Genomic DNA, 23,157 nt, shown 5'->3' on the forward strand with positions numbered 1-23,157 from the left:
ATCATCATCACTACTGTCACTAGACCCCTTGTTACCTGTTAACAATAACCACACGCTACACCAGTGTCTGCACTAGGGTGGTGGACTGTCGCACTCAGACCACTTTTCTCCCTTATCGCTTATGCATAGCGCATTTGAGTGGGACTAGACTGTTAGCGCTGGTGGAGTGAAAAATAATCCAAAGACATGAAATAATCACCCAACGGTCCATCCATGATAGCTTAGGTTCTTGTTTATGGTTTTGGCTTATCATTCGTTTGTGTTGGCTGGCTGGCAGGGTTGCCTAGGTACTGAAGAGCTAATCGTTTGCTTGTTGGTACGGGGAGCTTCTACAGCTTCAGAAGGTTTGTCTGTATTTTCGTGTTTCTTCTTTGTTGGCTTTCGCTATAGCCTCGCTAGAAGAACTTCCCGTGAGTGAATATCAACTTGAACAATGTCCATCGAAGAGTCAATGATCTGCAGACGACAAAACCAGATTTATATACCTTATAAATCGATAAGTCTTTCAGGTGCCTCCTTAGCGCAGTAGGCAGCGCGTGAGTCTCATAATCTCAAGGTCGTGAGTTCGATCCTCACAGGGGGCACGATTTTTTTTTCTATTTTAATAACTTTTCAGTGCACCTTTTTTAAATTATTTTTTTTTCTCCACATCTTTTCAGTAAACATAGCTTCTTTTGATCAACGAAAAAACAGAATAATGTAAGAAGGAACTATTATGAGTTGCATTGGTTGAGAACTTGAGGTGTAAAATTTTATTTGTAAGCTAATTATATAAGTGCCATCATGTGTGTTTTTGGTAGTGTGGACACAGCTGCTTGCTTATAAAGCTGTTCGCCACATTCATGGGACTGATAAAATATTTCTGAGGGTGTCAATGGTGTTGTCAAAAAAGAATCACATAAACACACTTGCAATGAAGCTATAAAACACGTGAAAAAGAATGTGCCCCCTGTGAGGATCAAACTCACGACCTTGAGATTATGAGACTCACGCACTACCTACTGTGCTAAGGAGGCAACTGCACCAGTAGCAGTCTTATTTAAAATCTTATTGACTTCTGTACGTTTTATATAAATCGAAGTAACTCCACACTGAGATGACACATTGAGTAACCTTTACAAACTGCATACAAACATGTGGGCTTAAAAATTCAATTTTATTTTTTACGTCCAAATAAGCACAACTTCTCCCCCTTAAATAGCACCTAATTCACACTGTCCTTGGTTACTTTCAATTCAGGCCAACCCGGGTTATCAAACTCAAGTCAGCCCTTGTTCACGCTACTGCTCAACAAGTGGGCTAGAGATTGCATGTGCTAAAATGATAAGCTATCACAAGCAAACAATCATTAATAAGCTGATTATTTAGACACTTACGCATTGGAATTGTTGCGAGGAAGCATAGAACCAGTTGAAATAAATCTAATAGCCACCATGTTCAAACTATTGGGTGCTCCTTTCATCAAGAATATCAATGCGTCATCAGAGCGCAACTGTCTAATAGTCTACTGGAAGCACAGTTATGTCATTATTAATATACTTGCTGTGTGGCCAACAGAAGCAAATATTATCAGCCTGACTTGGAATGTGTTGACACTTAATTCTATCCTGGGGCCAACCCATGCCAGCCTTAAGTTTGTTGTACCATGCTGGGTACAGTTTGGGACAATTCAATTGATTCGCACTACAATTTATTTTGAGCCGTGCCCTGTTGTACCCGGGTCAGAAGGTACATAGTGTGAATGGAGTGTAAGCAAATAAATAGGATTCCCCTTGAAGTCAGCTATTTAAAGACTCCTGACTTAACCCCTGTTCTCAAATGGGAAATCAACGCTATAGCTAGCTGATTACATGTATGTATTGTAAAAGTACATACACTGAATAATGAAATATCTTGTAAGCATTTACAATGAGCCTAATCCTCAGAAAATATAATTTAAACCAAAGTTCGCCATGGTACCCCTTCCAGTTAAGTTTTCATACAAGTGTTATGGTGAGGAGAAAATGCTAAAATAGCTGACCCAATGAGAATCCTATTTACCTGTATTTGCTTACTTAGAACTTTCAAAAAAGTCCACCAGTAGTCCATTCCACTGTTTACACACTCCCGACTTCATTGTATGTAGTGTATAGTAATGACATCATTGTACTACACTGGTGGGCTTGGTTGGAGCCACAAAGAAGTAGAAGACCTTAGTGGAGAAAGCTGCCAAGCTGGATTTCTCTGATTGAATGATTTATTATTTAAACTCACAGTACTCATTCTTCCGTACTGGAGTACACATAATACACAACACATACTACACATAATACACAACACATACTACACATAATACACAATACGCAGTACACAGCAAACAAAACTACATTCAACAACCATACATAAATAACTATTACACCATTTTAAATTACAAAAGAACAAACAATTCAAGACAAGTCATGTAGGTACTTGAACAGACCGCATCATGAAAATTAGCAATGTCATCAAATAAATTAAGTGGCAGTGAATTCCACCACACTGTAGCCTGATGCCGAAAGAAATCTTTTTGGATCGAAAAATGTCTGTAAACCAAGGTGAACATCTAGTTCTCTGAGCAGCCATCACTAGTAAGATACATCTACTACATCTCTCACGCCCTCCAGCAACCACCATCAATAGAGGATGACCAAGAGTCATTATACACACTGTAGTTATAGATTCAGAGTATTTTGGCTGTCTGCTGCAGACAGGTTTAAAAATTTCATTACACCATTCCAGTAGTCTATATATTCCACTGTTTACACACTCCCAATGAAGTTTTATAAGGTACAACAGAACAACTACGTACAAAAATAGTGTCAAGTAACTGCTAAAGTTTTTATGCCAATAATATTATTATGGCTAATTGGTATCCCACCCCTGAATTGGTAGCCACCCCAATAATACCAACCCTTTTGTGACATTTTCCAACCGACCAAAAAAAAAATTGGATGCTGTTCATGTGAATGAATTATTATATACTTAGCACTCATCATTTATAATGTTCTGTTGCTCCCCTTGTGCTAAAAATTTACCTTGGCCACCAGGCAAAGCAAAAGCAAAGTCTATGGCAGCTGTGCAAACCACAGCTATTGCCACCCAGTGAACCAGCACTGTAAACTACTCAGGCGGTTGAGCTTTGTGCAGGCAAATCTCAGGGTTAGTAACCCACAGGAGGAGTCCAGGTCTCATGGAGAGAAATCATGGGACCTGATCAAAAGTTCCACAATGATCCCAACACTGGTAGGCAAGGAAACAACAGTTCTCACTTCTTCTAATCACACTGTACTAATGTGACTGGCAGGCCCTATATAATAGTGATCCAGAGAATTGCCCAGAACAATAATAATCATGTTGGCCAGTATCAACTAATCAGCCAACATTATTATGTTAGCCTCCAAAATTGCTGGAATTCAGCTATGGTAAATAATCTCTACACCATCAAGATTGTAGTGCTTATAATGGTTGCATTGTGTGTGTGTATGCTATTTGTGAGGTTACCTGAGCATACGTACATGCTCATGATATATAGTCTATCATGATTTATTCACACAGATATGGGGAGTACCACAAAATGCCAGAATGATATTTAGGTATATATGTGTGGTTAAACTGGTTACCCATAATCATATGTATGTCCCCTTCCACTTATACACGTCATATGCACAACACAACTATATTATGCATTGTGTTTATCTCATGTATTTTATCTTGTACTGTGTCTTAAAATTGGGTTACCTTGTACAGTGTTCCCTCAATTATCTGAACCCCTATCATCCAAACACTTGGTTAGCCAAACAGTAGAAATGACTACTCTATTAGAGTATTTTGTCTAAGATGTATGTTCTATTAGAGTATTTGAACAAGGCTCTGTATATAAATAAATGGGCTTTGATTATACAAATTTGAACATGTATTGATCCCAAGGGGGTCGGATAATTGAGGGAGCACTGTATTTATCAATAACGTGCACATAGTGTGTGTTTGTGTACATGTGTGTGTGTGTGCGTGTGTATGCGTGCATGAGAGAGTCTGTACAGGTCACTGTAGAAAATAAACCTACCCCTACCCCAGTAAAGGTCATGGTAAAAGTTGCAAATGGTTATATCACCACTCAAATTCAAAAATGTGAAACACACAATATAGTGGAGGCAAATACAACTCATCTCATGCTGTATTAGTCTCTTGACATGCCCCCACATGCTGTATTTTCTGAACACAGTGCAGCAGTGATATAACTATTTTGATATAAGTGAATATTAACAGGCTTGTAACACAGATCCTTTGACATGTATGTAGTATACTATGTCATCACTAATCCTGTCTATTTGTAATCCAGTCAAAAAGTACAGTGCGAGAATGTCAACATACCAATTGTTCCTGGATCACTGTTTGGCCTATTGACTTCTCAGTGCTAAGGTGTGAAGTTCCATACTCTAGATCACTATTCTGGATGATGCTACTTCACTCTTCCTGTTGGACTTGACATAATTATTTCTTGGCAGTGTCCACTCAGAACTGATATATCGTAATCTTACCAGAGTAATGTTTCAACACCATGCGGGTACAATGTCAGTCACTTTAATATTGTTCAGAATGTATAATTATATGCTGTAGCAGAGGATACTATTCCCATAATAGGAATCAAACACATTGTGTTTAGTAGATTTGCTGTTATAATAAACATACTGTATGAAGCTCTTATAGAAATGTAAATTGTGAGTAGTAAGTATATAGAGGTGTGTGATTATCTAGATATCAGAAGACTTATCGAGATTAGGATAATAAGTATTATCTAGATAATAGTAAACTTCTGTAAATTATTTGTATATCAAGGAATAACTGATGGTGTAGACATCTCCAACTCTCCCACCACTTGAGCACTGACTGCACTAAAACTAACATTTTTCACTTCTTCATACTCTTCAAAATTGTAATTTGCTCACCTTACTGGTTATATAATTGGCAGTTGACTATAATAATACAATGAAGATAATTGAGATATGTTCAAAAGGAAATATCGAGATATGTCAAAGTTTGTTATCGCACACCTCTAGTAGTAAGTACAAATGTCATTGTGATAGCAATGAAAGAGCATACGTAGCCTCTTAGCTCTACAACCTGTAGCTGTTTTAACAAAATTAATGTGCAAACAGTGAAAATGCATTCTGGATTTTATGCATGCCTCTGAAAACAAACTTGCATAGCACAAGAACTGTCTAAAAACTACAAACACCTTTTTGCTCACTGTTAAATGTTCGCATCTTTATATTAGAACATAGATAATATATACCTCCGGTGTCCGGAGGTATATATTATCTATGATTAGAAAGGGGATATGGCAGTTTGGCACAAATTTTGTAATCTAAAACAGACAAATGTGTGAATGGACAAATCATGCAATCATACAAATTGATGAAGAATACTGTACACAGTTGTGGTTACCCAGTATAACTAGTTAATATAGTCTTCTGCCCACACACAGTGCTATAACTATCACTGTGGTCACCAATAAACTATTCATATATATAGCACTATTTTTGCTTTGATCTTGTACTACAAAGTCCTTTAAACATTATATATACTTTTAATATGGTACATGATACATAATACAGTTAGCTAAATCTTTAGCTTAATAAATAATAGTACAGTATCATCCTTTACAATGGTGTAAGGCATGTGCACTGCTAGATGACTGCCACACATCAATCATTTAGGACAGTTGGGCCATGTGCAGGCATATGGCTTTTCACCAGTGTGAGTGTACATGTGGGTTTTTGAGGTTGTCGCTTTGATAGAAGCTTCTCTTACAGAGTTAGCATTCAAATGATCGGATACCGGTGTACTTTCTCGAGTATCTTCCTAGCTGGTATGATCATGAGAATCCCTTTCCACATCCCTCATGGTCAAAAATTTTAACTATACTGTGGACAATAATGTGGCAATTCAGCAGGTTATTATAGCTTTAATTAAATACCTCTCGGAACAACTGGGATACATACAGACTAAATACTTGTGGCATCCTTCATTGACCCTCTGTGGTACACAGTGCTTTATTGTCTTCACCTCCAGCATGATATATGTACTGTTAGTACTAGTCATATGGTTATCCAAATTGTGGTAGCTCCTTGGTACTTGTAAGCAACACATTAACAAAGTACTCAACTGAGTGAGGCTGCTGAGCATCCAGGAATGTCTGTATGCCATGCCAGCATCACTTGGTTCTGGAGAGGAGAAGCAGACAAAGCCATGCAAGGACAGGATGAACTTGTTGGGGCTTAAAGAAGTATCAGGTTAGGTTTACTTTACTAGCAGATGATAAATATTTACTCACTGGTGGTCAATGAGGTGTAAGAGATGTTCATGATGCAAGTATTCTGGGCAAACATCGTCATCACAAGGAGACACTATGTGGATGGAAAAGATCAATATCAAAGAAAGGCATTTACCTAATCTGGCTGGGGATCACAAAAACATTAGTGACTTACCGATAAGTACAGCTATTGAATATGATTTGGACAGGATTGGTTGTTTGGTCATTAATCAAACTAGCCATGCCTATAAAAATAAATAAATAACCTAACTTAGGCAAACTAAATAGTGATAACCACAAGTAGTAAACTATTTAACTTTGATCATAGTTCATTGGTGTGTAAAATAAAGCATCAGCAATACCAGCATGTGATTGGGTAGATGTGTATATCTGTATGACTGTAGTAACTGTGTTACAGAATAGCTACTTACCATAATAACTGTATCTTTACCTGCTATGAGAGTTAAAGCTGTTAAAGGCATTGCAGTTCATGCTGTCCACATTTGCTTACCAGTATTTTAGTGTATAACTTCAGTGCTAAGGCAGGTAGTGCCATTATACCATTAGAGCTATATATAAACATCACAACTCACCTCTGTCTCACTGGTTGTCAATCTAACAGTTAGTTGTGATGGATGGTATCAATTATAGTCCTAATATTCACAGGTGGCTGGTAACTGCACCTACATACACAAAGGGTGGGACTAAGTTTGAGCCACAATTAACATCCTATTATGTTGGCTGTGCTTATACCCAAGCCTGGGTGGACTTAATTGGGAAACATTGGGCAGTCCAGAACATGGCTAAGTGAAGTACCTGACCAATGCGGGTTCTGCATTACACTTGTCATCTTACAACTGTGGCTATTATGTAACAAGCATCATGGTCAATCTACTTGGCCAAGCAGCTTACTGCGCCTAATTTCCCCAAAATTCTAACTTTACATCATAGTAGACATACACACGCACGCATGTACGCACACGCACGCAAGAATATGAAGCAACATAGATACAACAAGCACAAGTACACAAAAAGATTTGGAAATTTTAACTAGAGTAGGGACCATATCACATTGATGCACAGTAGGGATATAACACTTCTTATTGTTTTACTGTGATTTTAACATCATGCACTACTCCAGCTTGTTTCAGTACTTTTTATTGATGTGCTATATGGTTTAAAAATTCCAATTTTTTGTGTACTTGTTTGTTAACTTTTTTTGTAAATTAATTATTATGGCTGGTGAACCCACACACACTGCATCTGAAATGGCACCACACACCCCAGTTATATCAATTATCATCTGAAAAGTAGAGTATCTGTTGTCAGCTATGTTCAACCTGTTACACAGCAATTCGAATCAAGAGCTGTTCGAAAAGCACCTCTACAATCCACGCATATCGAAGGTGCAGCCCCAGTTATATCAATTATCATCTGAAAAGTAGAGTATCTGTTGTCAGCTATGTTCAACCTGTTACACAGCAATTCGAATCAAGAGCTGTTCGAAAAGCACCTCTACAATCCACGCATATCGAAAGTGCAGCCCCAGTTATATCAATTATCATCTGAAAAGTGAAGTATCCATTACGCTTCGTTGTTGGCTATGTTCAACTCATTACACAGCATTACAAATCAAGAACTGTTCGAAAAGCACCTCTGCAATCAAAATAGCCACTATAAAAATATGGACGATTTTTGTTACGAAGAGAAGCCATCACATGCTACCGCCAAATTGACACTTTTGGTTGTCAGCAAAGATGAATGGGACACAAAGGAGGACACTGATAAATTCATGAAGAATGCATTGTAGATACTGCGGTATGCCAAAAGGCACCTCTCAGGCTGAAGCAACATCGAACAGTAAAAAAATCAATCCCATAGCCTTAGCCGTTGTTGAGTTATGCTTGTCTGAAGGCATCAGTCAGTTACTCAGTCAGTCAGTAGAAAATTCTGTAGCAACTTTTTGAAAGCATTTCGGGTCGATCTGAAGACTTTTTTGGGCTTAATTTTACCTATCCAATACTGCCTCATCGTCGTCAAGGAAAATTGAGGCTGGTTTTTGGATGATATTATTTTGTGGGCCATGTCTACTCCTTTGTGGTCCCTACTATACAGTATGATAACAGTACTATCGTACTCTATGATGTTGAGTAGCAGACATATTGAACAGTACACATACAGTGCCAAATTATGCAAAAGGCATGGCTATTTTATTAATGTAAACCGAACCAGACTGAAATTCAGGGCTTAAGCGTGCTCTGTATAGTTCATGTATAACTCCCATGAAATTACCATAACTCACAAATGGTTTGAGCAAATACACTGTACTTTTTTAGCAGATATAAGCTAACACTAGAGCACACTTTAGCCCAAACCCAACCGCTAGAATGGTCCTTTAAACTAGAACTAGTCTTACAGTTTACACACTAGAGCCTTGATACTTATATGATACACTATACAAAATAGTACAAACTATTGTGCATTTTTAGTTTTGTCTTTTAGCTTCTCAATCACCAGATGCTTAACTTCCGGTTTGACACTGCCACCAATCTTTCTTTTCACTTCCATGCTATTTGTCACCCAAAGTTGCTATCAAAAAACCACAAGCACTCTTTTTTAGCAAAATTATTACAGTAACTCATCAAAATTTCATACCTTTTGGGTGAAAAATGACAGACTAGTTCTATTTTAAACATAAGGGTGTAGAATAGCAAGGGGCGTGCCTGTTGCCTAACACACAGGTGTTAAAAATTCAGTAATAAGCCACAGACTAATTAATGACCATAATAGTTCCATCAATGTAGAAGATAACCTGTTTTGCCATGTGACTTGGGATCCCTTATGCAAACTGTACAGAGTACCCTTAAATTGACGTGTGGCCAACGGACAATTTCTGGGTAAAAACTACGGTATATTCACAGACAAAAACTTCCGCGCAAGAGGGATCAAGTTCTAGGTCTACACTTTCAGAACAACGGGTGGAAATCACATGATACACACATGATACTGGCAGTATACGGGCTATAACAACATGACAGTTTCTTGAGTATCATGTGCACTTGAATCTTGTTATTGTTGTAGAAGTTCCTACACCTTTGGGTGCTACAAATCTAATCTGGCCCTTTCAGTAAGTGTCTGGTGAAATACAAATCACCTATCATGTCTACAGGAATTCAATTAAACTGTGACGTACCATTTGTTACTTAAAATGATTACACTAGCTAATCCAGTTGCCAAACGATTTCTATTTGAAGTATCAGTGTAACGTCATTGGCCCACCTTAATTGACCAGTAAGGAATTTCTAAGCTAGAAACAATTTAGGATCTTTATTTCACCAGACCCTTACTTTATAAGTAAAGGGGCAGGCAGCACCAGACTACTACAAATCTCCATGACCATGGTAGGTGGGGTGTGACAATGACAAGTAGGAAGGAGACGCAGAGATATTTTCAAGAAGCTGCAACCAGTGTAAACACACATTCATCAAATGATTTAGAGCTATCTAACAAGTAACATTTGTATAAACAATCCCATCTAAACAGCTTATAGCTGTAGAAAAAGTGTGTGTCCAAGTAAATCAGAGTTGACTGCAACAAAAAGTAGTGATACATCAGAGTGTGGCCATGTGTGAGTTACTGTCATGTGTGAGGTATGCAAGTTGTGAATATTAATCAGATAGTACAATTGTTAAAGTATTAATGAGTACGAAGTAATACTGCTAGTTTTTAAGTCCTGCGAGCATCATCATAAATGCCACTCAAATTTGATTCTCAATAAGCAAAGTGTATAGATTCTCTGATAGCAATAAATAGTTTGAGGTTGGCTGCCTTTCCTGTATACGGCAATGCTGTGAACAAAGGAAAGGCGGCCAAACTCAAACTATTTATTGCTATCAGAGAATCTATACACAATGCTTTATTGAAAATCAAATCTGAGTGGCATTTATGAAGATGCCTAAACTGAAGTTAACAGTTGAATGAGACTAAAGATGGATGGTGACTCAGAATTGATGGATGATGAACTCTTAAGGACCATGATACAAGAAGTGCTGACAACCATGTGGCCCTCACTCAATTGGGAACAGCTAGCTGCAGCAGGATGCTTCTCCTGATGGAGAGACAATAACAGATGTGTCTCAAGTAGGGTTGAGTCAATGTAATACATGTAAAGAAGTCGCAGTTAAAGTTAAAATAAGTTTTCACGCCATGACGAACATGTAAGATTTAATCAAACTGTTGAAGGAGATACGTAAACTCCAAACTGAACTTGACAAGGAGAGGAACACTGTGTAGTAGCTGAAATTTTTACATCATTCCTAAGTTAACGCCAACAACAAGGAGATGTGTAAACACCATAAGAAAATGTTTGAGGAGATAGCCAAAACAGACCAACACATAAAATTACATTATGACAGTAAGTTGAGCACCATTTTTGTAATGAAAAATATCTCCTATCTGTAGTGGCACTTGACAAATTGCAATCAATGGCTAATCAGGGAATATCTTCTGTGTCAGTATGGTGATGTGTATGAACTTTTTAAAACAATTAAAAACTGATTGATGCAATGTTTACCATTACACCAATAGAGCTACAAACATCACAACTCCCCTCTGTCTCACTGGTTGTCAATCTAACAGTTAGTTGTGATGGATGGTATCAATTATAGTCCTAATATTCACAGGTGGCTGGTAACTGCACCTACATACACAAAGGGTGGGACTAAGTTTGGCTACAATTACAGTGAACCTCAGTTATCTGAACCCCTTGGGACCAGGGGTGGTACATAAGTCTCAAAAGTCCATATCTTTGAAATTGTGTATAAAATAGCATAAAGAACATCTTTTAAAATTTCAGTATTATCAACTACCCTAATAGAACATTCACCACTCTAATAAAGCAGTCATTTCTGTAGTTCAGTCAACTGAAAATTTGGATAAAAGGGGCCTGGATAACCGAGGTCCCACTGTAACATCCTATTATGTTGGCTGTGCTTACCCAAGCGTGGGTGTAAGATTGGCTTAATTGGGAAACATTGGGCAGTCTACAGTGACAAAGGTTAATGTTACAATGTCAGGCTGGAAATAACAGGTTTACAATAACAGGTACAAGTTTACTACAACAAATTTAAATTCAGGCTATTAGCTTCACTGCGCCAAATTTTCAGAAAATTTTAAGCTTTACATCATAGTAGACACACAAACACACACACAAACAAGAATATGGAACAACATAGATACAATGAGCATATCGAGCAGTACACATACATTGCCAAATTAGGCAAAAGGCATGGCTATTATATTAATGTTTCAGGACTTAAATTAACGTGTGGTCAGTGAACTATTTCCTGGCAAAAACGACCACGGAATTAAGTATATGCACAGAAAAAAAATTTTGTGTGTAAGAGACAGAGTTCTAAGTTTACACTTTCAGAAAAATGTACTGTTTGTTACATAAAATGATTACACTAGCTAATCCAGTTGCTAGAAACAATTTAGGTTAGGTGTTTCACCAGACCCTCACTAGGGCAGGCAGCACCAGGCTACTACAAATTCCAACCTGTTGCGACCTAGAGTGGGTGGGGCATGACATTGACAAGTGCATTATCATATAGGAAGGAGACACAGACATTTTCGACAAGGTAGACCAGTGTATAAAATACATTCATCAAATTATTTAGAGCCATCTATAGTATGTTCACGTTGAGCTGAATCTTCAAAAACATTTAATAACTCATGGATGCGATTACACATGATCTTGAAATTTGGCTTATTTGTAGTACTGCTTGACCCGCTAAAAATATTTCAAAAACTTTTGATTAAATGTTTGACATAATATTTACCGCCAATCAAAATTTTCATAATACATTTCCTATAGGGAAGCCATAAAAATACAGTGCCCATTACAGCCCTTTCCTGAACTTGTAATGGAGCCAAACCGTACGTATCTGTTGTTGACACCTTTGCTGTTACCAATAATCATCTGGTTGGCTGAAATGTTAACTCTGTTGAGAAAAAATCCACTTTTAATTTTTAGCTATTTTTCAGGATTCAGCTCAACGTGAGCGTACTATAACAAGTAGTATTTGTATACAATGTAATGACAACAATCATTAATCTTACATAGCAATTCCTATATATGTTTGAGCTATGTACTTAGCACAAGGCGGCGCCTAGCTGCATGTAGTGGTAACATAGCTACTTCAAATTAAATGGTAGTGTAATTACAATTTGTAAACAGGGGTATACTCAGTAACCAAATACTGATTTTCAGCGGAGCCCTGCCCAGTGAGCAAAAAAAGAAGAGTACAAAACACAAATACCACTATGTCTACTTCTTAAGTCTCTCGCGGGACCAAACCCTCCTGTTATGGTACGTATAGGGGAATTTGTGAATTGGGAATATTTACGGATTTTTCATGCGTCACGAAAATTTACGAAACTGGACCATGACTGGACGTATAAAATTTGGCAGTCAATAGACAAAACGTGAAAAAGCAGCTCTGTCAGGTACTCTTATATGTTAAAGAAGGTTTAGGATTGGTTGCTAATGTTTTTAAAAGCTTTCTAGCGAGATATTTAGCGAGAAAATTCGATAAGAGGGTGGTTTTGCTCGTACTCATGCCTGATACGGACATTGGCATAACAGCCTCACTGTTAAAGCTTTGGAGCTCAAACTCCCGACACAACATTGGTGTGAACTGGTTAACAACAAGACGTGTTCAATTACAAAATCGGGCTACTTGTTCAGCAGAAACCTCGACTTCAATTTCGCCATTGGAAATGTACGGTGATATTGAAGTCGAGATTTCTACTGAACACGTAGCGCGATTTTGTAACTGAACACGTCTTGTTGTTAAACAGCTCACAGCAATGTTGTGTCGGGGGTTTGAGCTCCGAAGCTTTAACAGTAAGGCTGTTGTGCCAATGTCCGTATCAGGCATAGGTACGAGCAAAACCACCCTCTTAGCGAAGTTTCTCTCTAAATATCTCGCTAGAAAGCTTTGAAAAACATTAGCAACCAATTCTAAACCTTCGTTAATACACAAGAGTACCTCATAGGGCTGCTTTTTTACGTTTTGTCCAGTTGCCTCATACATTTATACGTCCAGTTTTATTTATGTTCCGTATACTTCGAGTATGCGCAAATCACAAATTCCCCTATACCCAATAACCCAAGCTAGGCATAATAACTGGGCTAGTAGACTAGAAAGGTCTGGTCACGCGAGATCATTGCGCAAGATTGTACCACTTTACAAGCTTACTGCATAAACACCGCCTTGTCGTTCGCCTCCTTTTCCCTCCCTGTATTCGACCATAGGACAAGGTATTCGCCCAGTATTGGCTAGTGAACCTCGTGGTGAAATTCAACATAACACCTATACGCTTATCAAAATCAATACCGGTATTCGTCGTCAATTATGTGCGCTTGTGCCATAGCTTAATTAGACTATCATAACTGTGATCATAGATAATAGACACCCCCTATGCTGTGATTAAGCATACAGTGAGATTGTGATTAAATACGGGTAAGGGTACAGCCTGTATAACTTGAAGCTAGTTTTTTAAGTGACTAACAGTTGTGTAGACTATGTCGAGCCATAGATGTAGTATCTATGGTCGAGCGGACTATGTAATGGGGAATTGAAGCCACAAGAAAAGCCCAGCCAGTCTCTGCCTGGATCAAATCGACAGCAGCTACTGGATTGTCGCAAAGGTAGAAGAACGAGAACCACATAAACATCTAATGGTGAACGTAATATGCACAGTGTAGTCTCGAAAAATACAGGTGTACAGGTCGTGCATTTTTACGCATGCGTACTACTGCAAATAGTTTCATACTAAAGAGCAAGTAAATTTTTGCCTACACTTATCATATAATGCTTTTGTTCACTTTATCTTGATAGAATGCATGAGTACTTGCAAGATCACGTTTGCATTTGTTAGCTACACAGTGACTTTATTAAGGTGGCTACATTAGTCAGGTCACTACATGCAAGCTGTCACACTAAGAAAACTTCAAGAAGTGATGACTAATGGAACACATTCCCACACAGATGACAAGATCAAATGAGAAAAAAAAATTCCTATTGAATGTTATAAAGTTCTCAATTAACACCTCTTGTCTGTCCAGCCCAGTCAGCTACACTAGTCAGTATAAATAGTTGTATACTGACTGACTTCAATAGTTAGTGAAGGAAGAGCTGTAATAATGGGAGCTAATACTGTATTACTTTTAGACACTTTGTACAATAATGACAGTGTTATTAGAGCTACCAGTAAGGTGATGTCAGATAGTGAACTAGTAGTGGAGTCTCTGGAGACAACAGTTGATCATATTAACAAATACAACAAAGTTGTACAATATGGTACTACTACCTGGTGTTGTGTTGTGATGAGTGTTGGTATAGCAGCAATTTTGTGGACATGTTTGATATGCTGTGGTGTATTAGGACTATCATTATTTGGTGTACTAATCTTGCTGGCAGGACTGACGTACATGGAAGTAGGAGTAGTAATTCCAAATAAAGTGGAAAGATATCTGAATAATGAAGTGACAAAAATGGTAGAAGACAAGTTGCTACTTCAAGTAAAGCAACTAAAGGTGTCCATGGAGTTAGAAACAGTCTCAACTATCACTTTAGCAATCAATGGTGGTGGTACAGTAATATCAGTTTATCAACTACAAATCTTATAAATCTTTACAAGATACCATCAAAGCTGCCAACTTGCTGAAATCTAAAATCTGCTCTAAATTCATCTTACTAAGACAGAAAAGAGATATTGAGAAAAGATATCAAAAAATTTCCAATAAGTTGTTGCCGATAAAACAAACATTAAAAGGTATGAAGATTTCAGCGCAACTACTGGATATTGACATTAAAGAAGAATACTACCGATTTGTTGTGTCTCAGAACTTACTAACTGTATAGCTTATAATAATATAATTTATTTTGATATTAATTTTATATGGTTTTGCTGTTGTTATATGTTTTGACTGTTTTATTAGAATGTTTTCAGCCCCTCTCGAAAAAAGAATAATTTTGGAAAATAAGGCTTAAGCTTGATAAGGACACTGTATTGTTAATTTATCTTATAACATGTCAATCAAACTAATGCACATGTAGGCTCACACAACCAACCTGTACACACATCACTGGAAGGCAGTCAACACTTGTGGTCACACAGTATAGTAATGTATAGGTATCATGAGGGTTAGGGTTTTCCTGTCCAAAAATATCACCCACATCCCAGCTTTTGCGACGACTAGTTTATATCCAAGTGATGTGTAATTGTCAGCTTTGTACACATGTACATGTTATATACTGACACTGCATTTTGAATGCCATTATTGCAACATTATTTTGGTGTTTAGTTGCTGCTGTGCACACAATAAACACTTTTCTTATCAAAGACAACAATTAGCACCTTATAATAATGGACTGCAGTATGGCAGATATTACCTATCATGCAAATCTTTGAAGCATATATGGCTTCACTGGCATACAAGTTGCTATATCCATGAATCATGATTATACGGTATAGTAATAAAGTATATGCATGGCATGGTGTTCCAAAGTAGGGATTTTCCCCATAATGCATACTTTGTTATAGCTACCATCATTCATATCTTTTGTTTCAACCTGTTACACTTCTCCATCAGTTCCCAATAGCTGGTTAGCCATGAACTGGAAGATGCACTATAAAAAATTATTTTGGACTTGATGAGCTCCTGATTTCACTACTGCCACAATACTCACTAATTTTGTGTAGTGACGTTCATATGCACTACTTTTGTAGTGATTTTCACTTCGTTGTTGTAGTAACCCTCACTACATAGTAGTGAATGTCACTACACAAAAATAGTGAGTATTGTGGTAGACATTAGTGGTGATCTTCACTACATTTAGTAGTGACCTTCACTAATTTGTTTTTATTGTGTAAAGCTACTTATCTTTTTATTGCTGGAACTATTCTTCATTTAATATTTTTTATTGTACCCAATATAAATTGTATTGAATAGATGTATACTTATCAGGGGTGCATGGATCCAGACTTTTTGAAGGGGAGGATCAAAATGAAATGAAACTACAGGAAAGGTATACCTTAGTGCACAAGCATGCCAGCCTAGGCAGTTGAGTTAAGAACGGTTGTATACGATCAATGGACTGGACTGGTGGACTGGACTCAGTTTTTTTTCTCCTTTTTCACCAAATATTGGCCAACTGGCTATTGTTTGTTATATAGAATATGCTAATCTTATGAAGTACTCCCACCTGCACACACAGACACAAAAAAGCAGTGTAGCTATGCCAGCATTGCCCAGCTGCAGCTATACAGGGTGTATGTACCACCTACCAATGGATGGAATTGCAAGACAGTCACTTAATTTTGCTGACTCTGAAGACCATTGCTTGTATTAGGACACATGGTTATTATATAGCTAAACATTTACTGTACGATTTTATACTCCATGATAAGAATGGTAGTCATGCATGACTCTCTGGAGATCATGCTATGAAAGAAATGTTTGACTGTAGAACAGATGAGTATACACTTTCATTTAAACACAATGATGTAGTTAACAACTGTCTCTTTCAAGATTGATTGGCAAAATTAATGATACTTGCTCATTGTGTTAATATGCACAGGTAGTGCAAAGTAGACAGGTCTATCTGTATATTCTACAACCAATTGCCCAAATATTAGGGGTGCGGTAATTATGCCGGAAAAATTTTCAGCACAATGCCAGAAGTCATTATTCTATAGCATTATGCCAGCATTTTGAAAGAATTATTAAAGATTTCATGAATGAACAATTGATATACTCTAATAGAACAGTCACCAGATACTTTAGCTGCAAAAAGCTACCATCAGTATCTATCACAATGGATAAATTTCATAATAATGAAAAAATCAACCGTTGCCCTTAGCAACCTAAATTTTAAATTATTTGTAGGTGTCGATGTCTTCAGTCACCTCTCCAAGTTTTAAAAGGATAGCATATAAATCATGAGATATGACATTTTGAAGTTGCAATTTTCCCATACATTGTCAATGGGAGGGCTTCTTGGTATTCACACAAATCATTGGATTCATAGAATGTCATATCTTATGACCTATATACACTATCCATTTAAACCTTGGAGAGATTATTGTTGACATTCACACCTACAAATTATGTAAAATTGAGATATATGTACTTTAGAATTTTTGGTTTTTGCATATGTTGAAATACCTCATTTTGTGATTGCCTAGAAGGAGTAACTGTAACCCTCTCACACAGATATGTATGGGAAAACCACAAATTTCAAAATGTCATATCTTATGACATATATATGCTATCCTTTCAAAATTTGGAGATGTTACTTTAGATGTTATCACCTAAAAATAATGGAAAATTCAGGTTGCTAGGGGCAACAGCTATTTCTATATACTATAAATACTTATTATGCCATACTCCCAAAACTCCCAACAGCCACCCTAAAACCCACAATTAAAGATATTTGAGTGTTGTATAAAAATGCACAGCTAGCTGTGCATATTATTATAAGTGGAAATCAAACAAAATTTCTTTAATACAAACATTTATTTTCTTTTGATTTTTCTATATTGCTGTACACACCAAAATCTGTTAAATATACAAACCTTTCAAAATTCAGAGTTTACCAGCATTTTCAAGGGAAGTGCATTCTATGATCCTGTCTAGTGATTACACCATTGTATTTGAGTACACATAACAGGTGTGTACTGTGCAGAGTTGTGGATCAGAGGGTAGCTGGAAACCCTGGCCTGGCCCATCAACTCTATAACATCAAAATCATGGTAGAGGATGTGTGTGTGTGTGTGTGTGTTTGTGTGTGTGTGTGTGTTTGTGTGTGTGTGTTTGTGTGTGTGTGTTTGTGTGTGTGTGTGTGTTTGTGTGTGTGTGTTTGTGTGTTTGTGTGTGTGTGTGTGTGTGTGTGTGTGTGTGTGTGTGTGTGTGTGTGTGTGTGTGTGTGTGTGTGTGTGTGTGTGTGTGTGTGTGTGTGTGTGTGTGTGACTGGATTTGCAGAAAGGGGTCCTCCACACTTATCCATGCAGTTAGCCAACTTTGACAATTCATAACTTCAGGTTGCAAAAAGCTACTGGCTTGCAATTGGTCAGCACTGAGCACACCCTTAAGATTACATAATGAATGGAGAAAATTTCAAGTTTGTATGTTTCTTATTTATTATCAGTTTTGTCTAAAGCCAGGGTTGTATACTGAACACAGAGTTATAGTCTACCAAGTTAATAGAATTGGATGTGTGTGGAAGACCCAAATCAGGTCACATATGAGACATGCAGTTAACTTCAGTCTGGTATCTCTACTATAATGTGCAATCATCATGTATACTATCCTAAAAAATGTATAGCATGCAGTAATGTATTGAATTTCTTTGTATCACATGCAAATTGGAATTATGAGACACTTTGTATGTAAATTATTTTGGTACAGATTTTGATAATTGCTCCAAGAATGATAGAAAAGCATGACAGACGGTTAATACAGTTTAGTTGACTCAGTATAATGTATTTTATATCTTTGTGTTGCTAATGTTTTAGAGTCTGAGTAGGGAGTACAAAGACTATCGGCAAAACTGTTCCCATTAAATGATAAGATATTTTACACTTGTAAATTATCATCCAACCGGCTATGTGGTTAACTTATAATCACCATTTATGATTTTGCAAAGTGACACTGCCTAAATCTGCAGGATTAATTTCATTGAAGTTATATGAAGTCAATGAACCCATAATTGATAATGTCTCGCAATACCAGCACATCAAGATCAAGATATCCTGATAAAGCAGTCACTTCTAATGCCAACAGTTGAATAAAAATTGGTATGAACCCATGTTGAAAGCACTCTCAGATTCCAACTAAGAGGGTCTAATTTTAAAAACTTTCCTAGGGAGGCAGCATGCCCTCAGACTAGTGTTGACCGATTACCACTTTTTAGGCAAAACCGATATCCGATTTACTGATAATTAACCAATAACCAATTGTAGGTCTCTACAAGTTACACTTGTGCATACTCCACTAAAAGTACAGCTAATGTGCACAAATGTAACTTGTACAAGTGTTGTGTGAGGTTTTATGCTTACCTCAACTCGAAGTTGCTAGTCAGACAAGTGGGCTAGGTCTCCAACCATCACTGCTAATAATTGTGATTACCACACCACATAAACAAATTACCTAAGTACATTCCAGAGCCTTTGACATCAGCCCTCCAGTGATACTATAGTGGGCAATTGGAAACAGTGGAAATGGAAACTTGAAACGAAAAGTGGAAATGGGAAGTGGAAATGGTCAAATTGTCATAATTGCACCCAGAGTAAACCCTTGTTTAGTGGCCACGTCTTAAGACCAACCACCTTCTTACAAAGGCCACCTCCATACAAAGACCACATTGTAATTGCATTTCAAAGGCTAAGGCATACTTAATGACCCTATAAATAAGACCACTTCATGGTTACCTTTAATAAAGGCCACCCTCTTTACAAAGACCGCCTCTTCACATTGTAATACCAAACATCTATTTCATGGTTTTATCAAAATATGAATGATTCGAGTAAAACTCTCACTTAGGGGTCACCTCTTTACTTTTTGCAAAGACCACCTCTGTACAAAGACCACAGATTCTAAAGTATACTTAATAGTCTGATTAGATTACTTCATGATCACCTTTTAAAAGGAACATCTCTTTACAAAGACCCAGTGGTATAACTAGCCTGGAAGCATTGGTTGGGCACCGTTGTATGTGTACAAGCTGCATCAACCAGCATGCTGCAGCTAGGGAGGTCTGGGGGCATGCTCCCCCTGGAAAATGTTTGAAAATTACAATGTTACATGCTGAGATTCAATTTGGTGGCATTTTACAGCTAAAATTTGTCATCTCTAGTAAGACACTAGCTGTACGTACATTTTGTCTGCATAATAATTATTATTAGTTATCTGTAGGAGGCTTCATATTGCACCTCGTATCGCACAATTTAGCTATAGCTAGCTACGTACAGTGAGTACCTGAGTTAGTAGGGTACTGTAACTGATTGGTTGGGCCTGTGCCCCACCAGTACCTACCTTAGCTACACCACTGCAAAGGCCACCTCTGTAAATGGCAATATTGATAAGTTCTATAATGTATTTCATGACTCATACAAAGGGGTCAATGTCATCTTCCATACTTTGGTACACACTTCACTAAAGTATCTGTTTTGTTTTTCTACCAGAATGTGTCATAGAAAAATAGTGAAGAGGATTGACTGTTTATTATTCTATGGTTAATTATTGCAAATAAACAAGATATTTGATTGTTCTATAGAGTAGCATGCAAAAAAATAGGATTTATTGCTTTATTAGAGTAAATATATGTGAATGTTCTATTAGAGTATCTCGACCACTGGATGAGATTGCCATGACATAATACAACACAGACTACACAGTATACTAAAAAAAAGTTTGGAAGGTGGGATCCTCTTGACCCACCCCCAAAAATCTGCCATTGATTATAATTATGTACTAATTATAAAATTTAATCATGACATGATCTAGGTATTTTATTATGGCCTTTTGTGGGCTTCTTCACTAGCTACACCTGTACTTAATGCTGACCTAGCTACTTTACGTCTGATGTGGCCAGACTGGTTTTCTAGTCATTTCATCTGCAGGGAATGAGATGGTTATTGAGAATTCAAGTAATGCATTGACCCTTTACACCCTACCCATGACAGGGATACCATAATATGCAAGGCTATTTTTATTTGAGTGACTTACCACAATTGTTTAGAATATTGATGACTCATTACTGCATGAGGTTAATAATTATCTCTTGATAATATGAACTCAATTCTAATCATGGGAGCAGTTTTTGATTGCTATATTAGAGTAGCTATCTCAACCCTTGTTAAGATTATCATGTCACTACAGCAGCTCAGCTGACATTATGGGCTTACTATAGTGCAACAATCAAATGTCAAGTCTCCTTTTAGAAAGCAATTAAAGTGATTTACGGGCTGATACAAAATGCAAACATATCTCTTCACCTCTTATGATTTGCTTTAGTAAGTTCAGTCTAGTCACGTACATCAAGGTACTCTCCAGCTCAGCACTTTCCAACTACAGTGGAACCTCTCTTAACAAACTCCCTGAATTAAGGATGCAATAGAAAAAATACCTCCATAATAAGGACAAAAATGTTGGTCCCAACAGGTCTGGTTAATACATATTTTACCTCTAAAAGAGGAAACCTCTACATTATAGCAAAAAGTGGCCAAAAATTCTGGGTCCAAAAATGTCCATAATAGAGAGGTTTCACTGTACATTATTAAACAGATATTTAATTCATTCTATTAAATTGAGTGATAAAAAGTGTGTGCACGTGTGTGTCACATGTGTTTATGCTTTCTCTTGTGACTCTTATGCTACAGCGGAAGAAGAGCAATGGATGACCTCAGTATGTACCTCAACAGGGCTGCTCACCTGCTTCACTTGCTTCTTGTGTTTTTTCTTATGTTTCTTCTTCACTTCAACAATCTCATCATCACTACTGTCACTAGACCCCTTGTTACCTGTTAACAATTACCACATGCTACACCAGTGTCTGCACTAGGGTGGTTATCTACCTTTAATGGCTGAAGGGAGGGCTGGCCCATAATGACTGGAAGATGTAGCAGCTACTGCAGGCTGTGTTTTGTTTGCTGGTGGAGTAAAAATCACCTTTTCAGGTATTTTGACTGTGTGTTGTACACCCATCCATGATAGCTTAGGTTCTGGAGTTTCTTGTGGTAACTGTTTAGTTTCTGTTGCTAGCTTTGACTTATCATTAGTTTGTGTGGGATGGCTGGGTTGCCTAGTTACTAATTCCAATTGTTTGTTTGTTGGTTCGGGAGCTTCTGCAACTTTAGAAGGTCTGTCGTGTTTCTTCTTCGCTGGCTTCATCTTCACTGAGTTCGCTAGCGGAACTGTCTGTGAATATCGACTTGAACAAATCCATCGAAGGTCTTTCATCTTCACTGACCTGCAGATGACACAACCAGGTTTATATACCTTATAGGCTACGATGTCTATCAGGTGCCTTTTTAGTGCAGTACCACCAAGTGAATCTCATAGTCTCAAGGTCGCAAGGGGGAGCAATATTTTCGGTTTCAGTACCGTTGTAGGTGCATGTTTTTCAAGGCATGAGTATAAATCATTCCAAATCTGTTTTACCTTTTCAGTGAACTTCTTTGTATCAAAAACATTGATAACAGCAGAAGGATATTACTTAACTATATTGGTTGGTTGAGATGACAATTTTTCATCACTTTTATTGTTAAGTGCCATCATGTGTATTTGGACAGCTATCTGTAAAGCAGTCACTACACAAAGATGTAATAAAACCATGCATACAAAAAAAAAAATTGTACCTCCTGTGAGGATTGAACTCATGACCGTGAGATTATGAGACTCACGCACTACCTACTGCGCTAAGGAGGCACCTGTACTAACAGTTTCGTATGACTCTTAATAAACCTTAGACAATTAAATTCTTTGATTGTGAGCTACTCACAGCACAGCTCTTGTTTCACTTATACGATTCGATCTGTTCTAGTTCCTGGAGAAGTAACTTGGTGTGATCATTACTTCAAATTTAAAATGACAGAATGATTACTGTCAGTATATTGTATACAGGGAAACTCAATCTCTAAACTGATTGTGAAAGACTATGATGTACTGACAGGGCTACGCTTCTGAGACCTTGTCATGACTATTGTGGACTCTCTATACTATTAAGATTATAAGTCGGTGCAATGCAGCAAGATGG

General features: G+C 37.4%; 2 protein-coding genes, 1 long non-coding RNA gene and 3 other non-coding genes across 8 annotated transcripts in view; 2 read left to right on the forward strand and 4 right to left on the reverse strand.

Moving 5' to 3' along the window:
• Positions 1-511: 511 nt before the first annotated feature.
• On the forward strand, positions 512-584 carry Trnam-cau (transfer RNA methionine (anticodon CAU)). The gene has a single exon. It is a non-coding gene; the product is annotated as a tRNA-Met (tRNA).
• A 359-nt stretch (positions 585-943) lies between these two features.
• Trnam-cau (transfer RNA methionine (anticodon CAU)) lies at positions 944-1,016 on the reverse strand. Its single transcript has one exon. It is a non-coding gene; the product is annotated as a tRNA-Met (tRNA).
• Positions 1,017-5,631: 4,615 nt separating this feature from the next.
• Positions 5,632-6,577, reverse strand: LOC136265096 (uncharacterized). The gene is made up of 4 exons (XR_010705396.1): positions 6,507-6,577; positions 6,353-6,425; positions 5,996-6,242; positions 5,632-5,942 (listed from the first exon to the last, which is right to left on the reverse strand). It is a non-coding gene; the product is annotated as an uncharacterized lncRNA (long non-coding RNA).
• A 6,488-nt stretch (positions 6,578-13,065) lies between these two features.
• On the forward strand, positions 13,066-15,253 carry LOC136263890 (uncharacterized). Its single transcript, XM_066058512.1, has 3 exons — positions 13,066-14,078; positions 14,236-14,733; positions 14,782-15,253. Exons 2-3 carry the CDS (start codon positions 14,541-14,543, stop codon positions 15,024-15,026), a joined length of 438 nt encoding a protein of 145 aa, XP_065914584.1. The 5' UTR covers positions 13,066-14,078; positions 14,236-14,540; the 3' UTR covers positions 15,027-15,253.
• A 6,421-nt stretch (positions 15,254-21,674) lies between these two features.
• LOC136263889 (uncharacterized) overlaps positions 21,675-23,157 on the reverse strand; it is a 28,134-nt gene continuing 26,651 nt past the window's right edge. For all 3 annotated transcript variants that reach the window (XM_066058511.1, XM_066058509.1, XM_066058510.1), the window contains 3 exons: positions 21,977-22,371; positions 21,834-21,922; positions 21,675-21,775 (listed from right to left, as the gene is read on the reverse strand). In XM_066058511.1, the coding sequence (XP_065914583.1) occupies positions 21,740-21,775; positions 21,834-21,922; positions 21,977-22,361 (510 nt within the window). In that variant the 5' untranslated portion in view covers positions 22,362-22,371 and the 3' untranslated portion in view covers positions 21,675-21,739. The remainder of the gene's footprint in view (positions 21,776-21,833; positions 21,923-21,976; positions 22,372-23,157) is intronic.
• Trnam-cau (transfer RNA methionine (anticodon CAU)) lies at positions 22,757-22,829 on the reverse strand. Its single transcript has one exon. It is a non-coding gene; the product is annotated as a tRNA-Met (tRNA).

This window comes from Dysidea avara, chromosome 8, assembly GCF_963678975.1.
Source record: "Dysidea avara chromosome 8, odDysAvar1.4, whole genome shotgun sequence".
NCBI lineage: Eukaryota > Metazoa > Porifera > Demospongiae > Dictyoceratida > Dysideidae > Dysidea > Dysidea avara.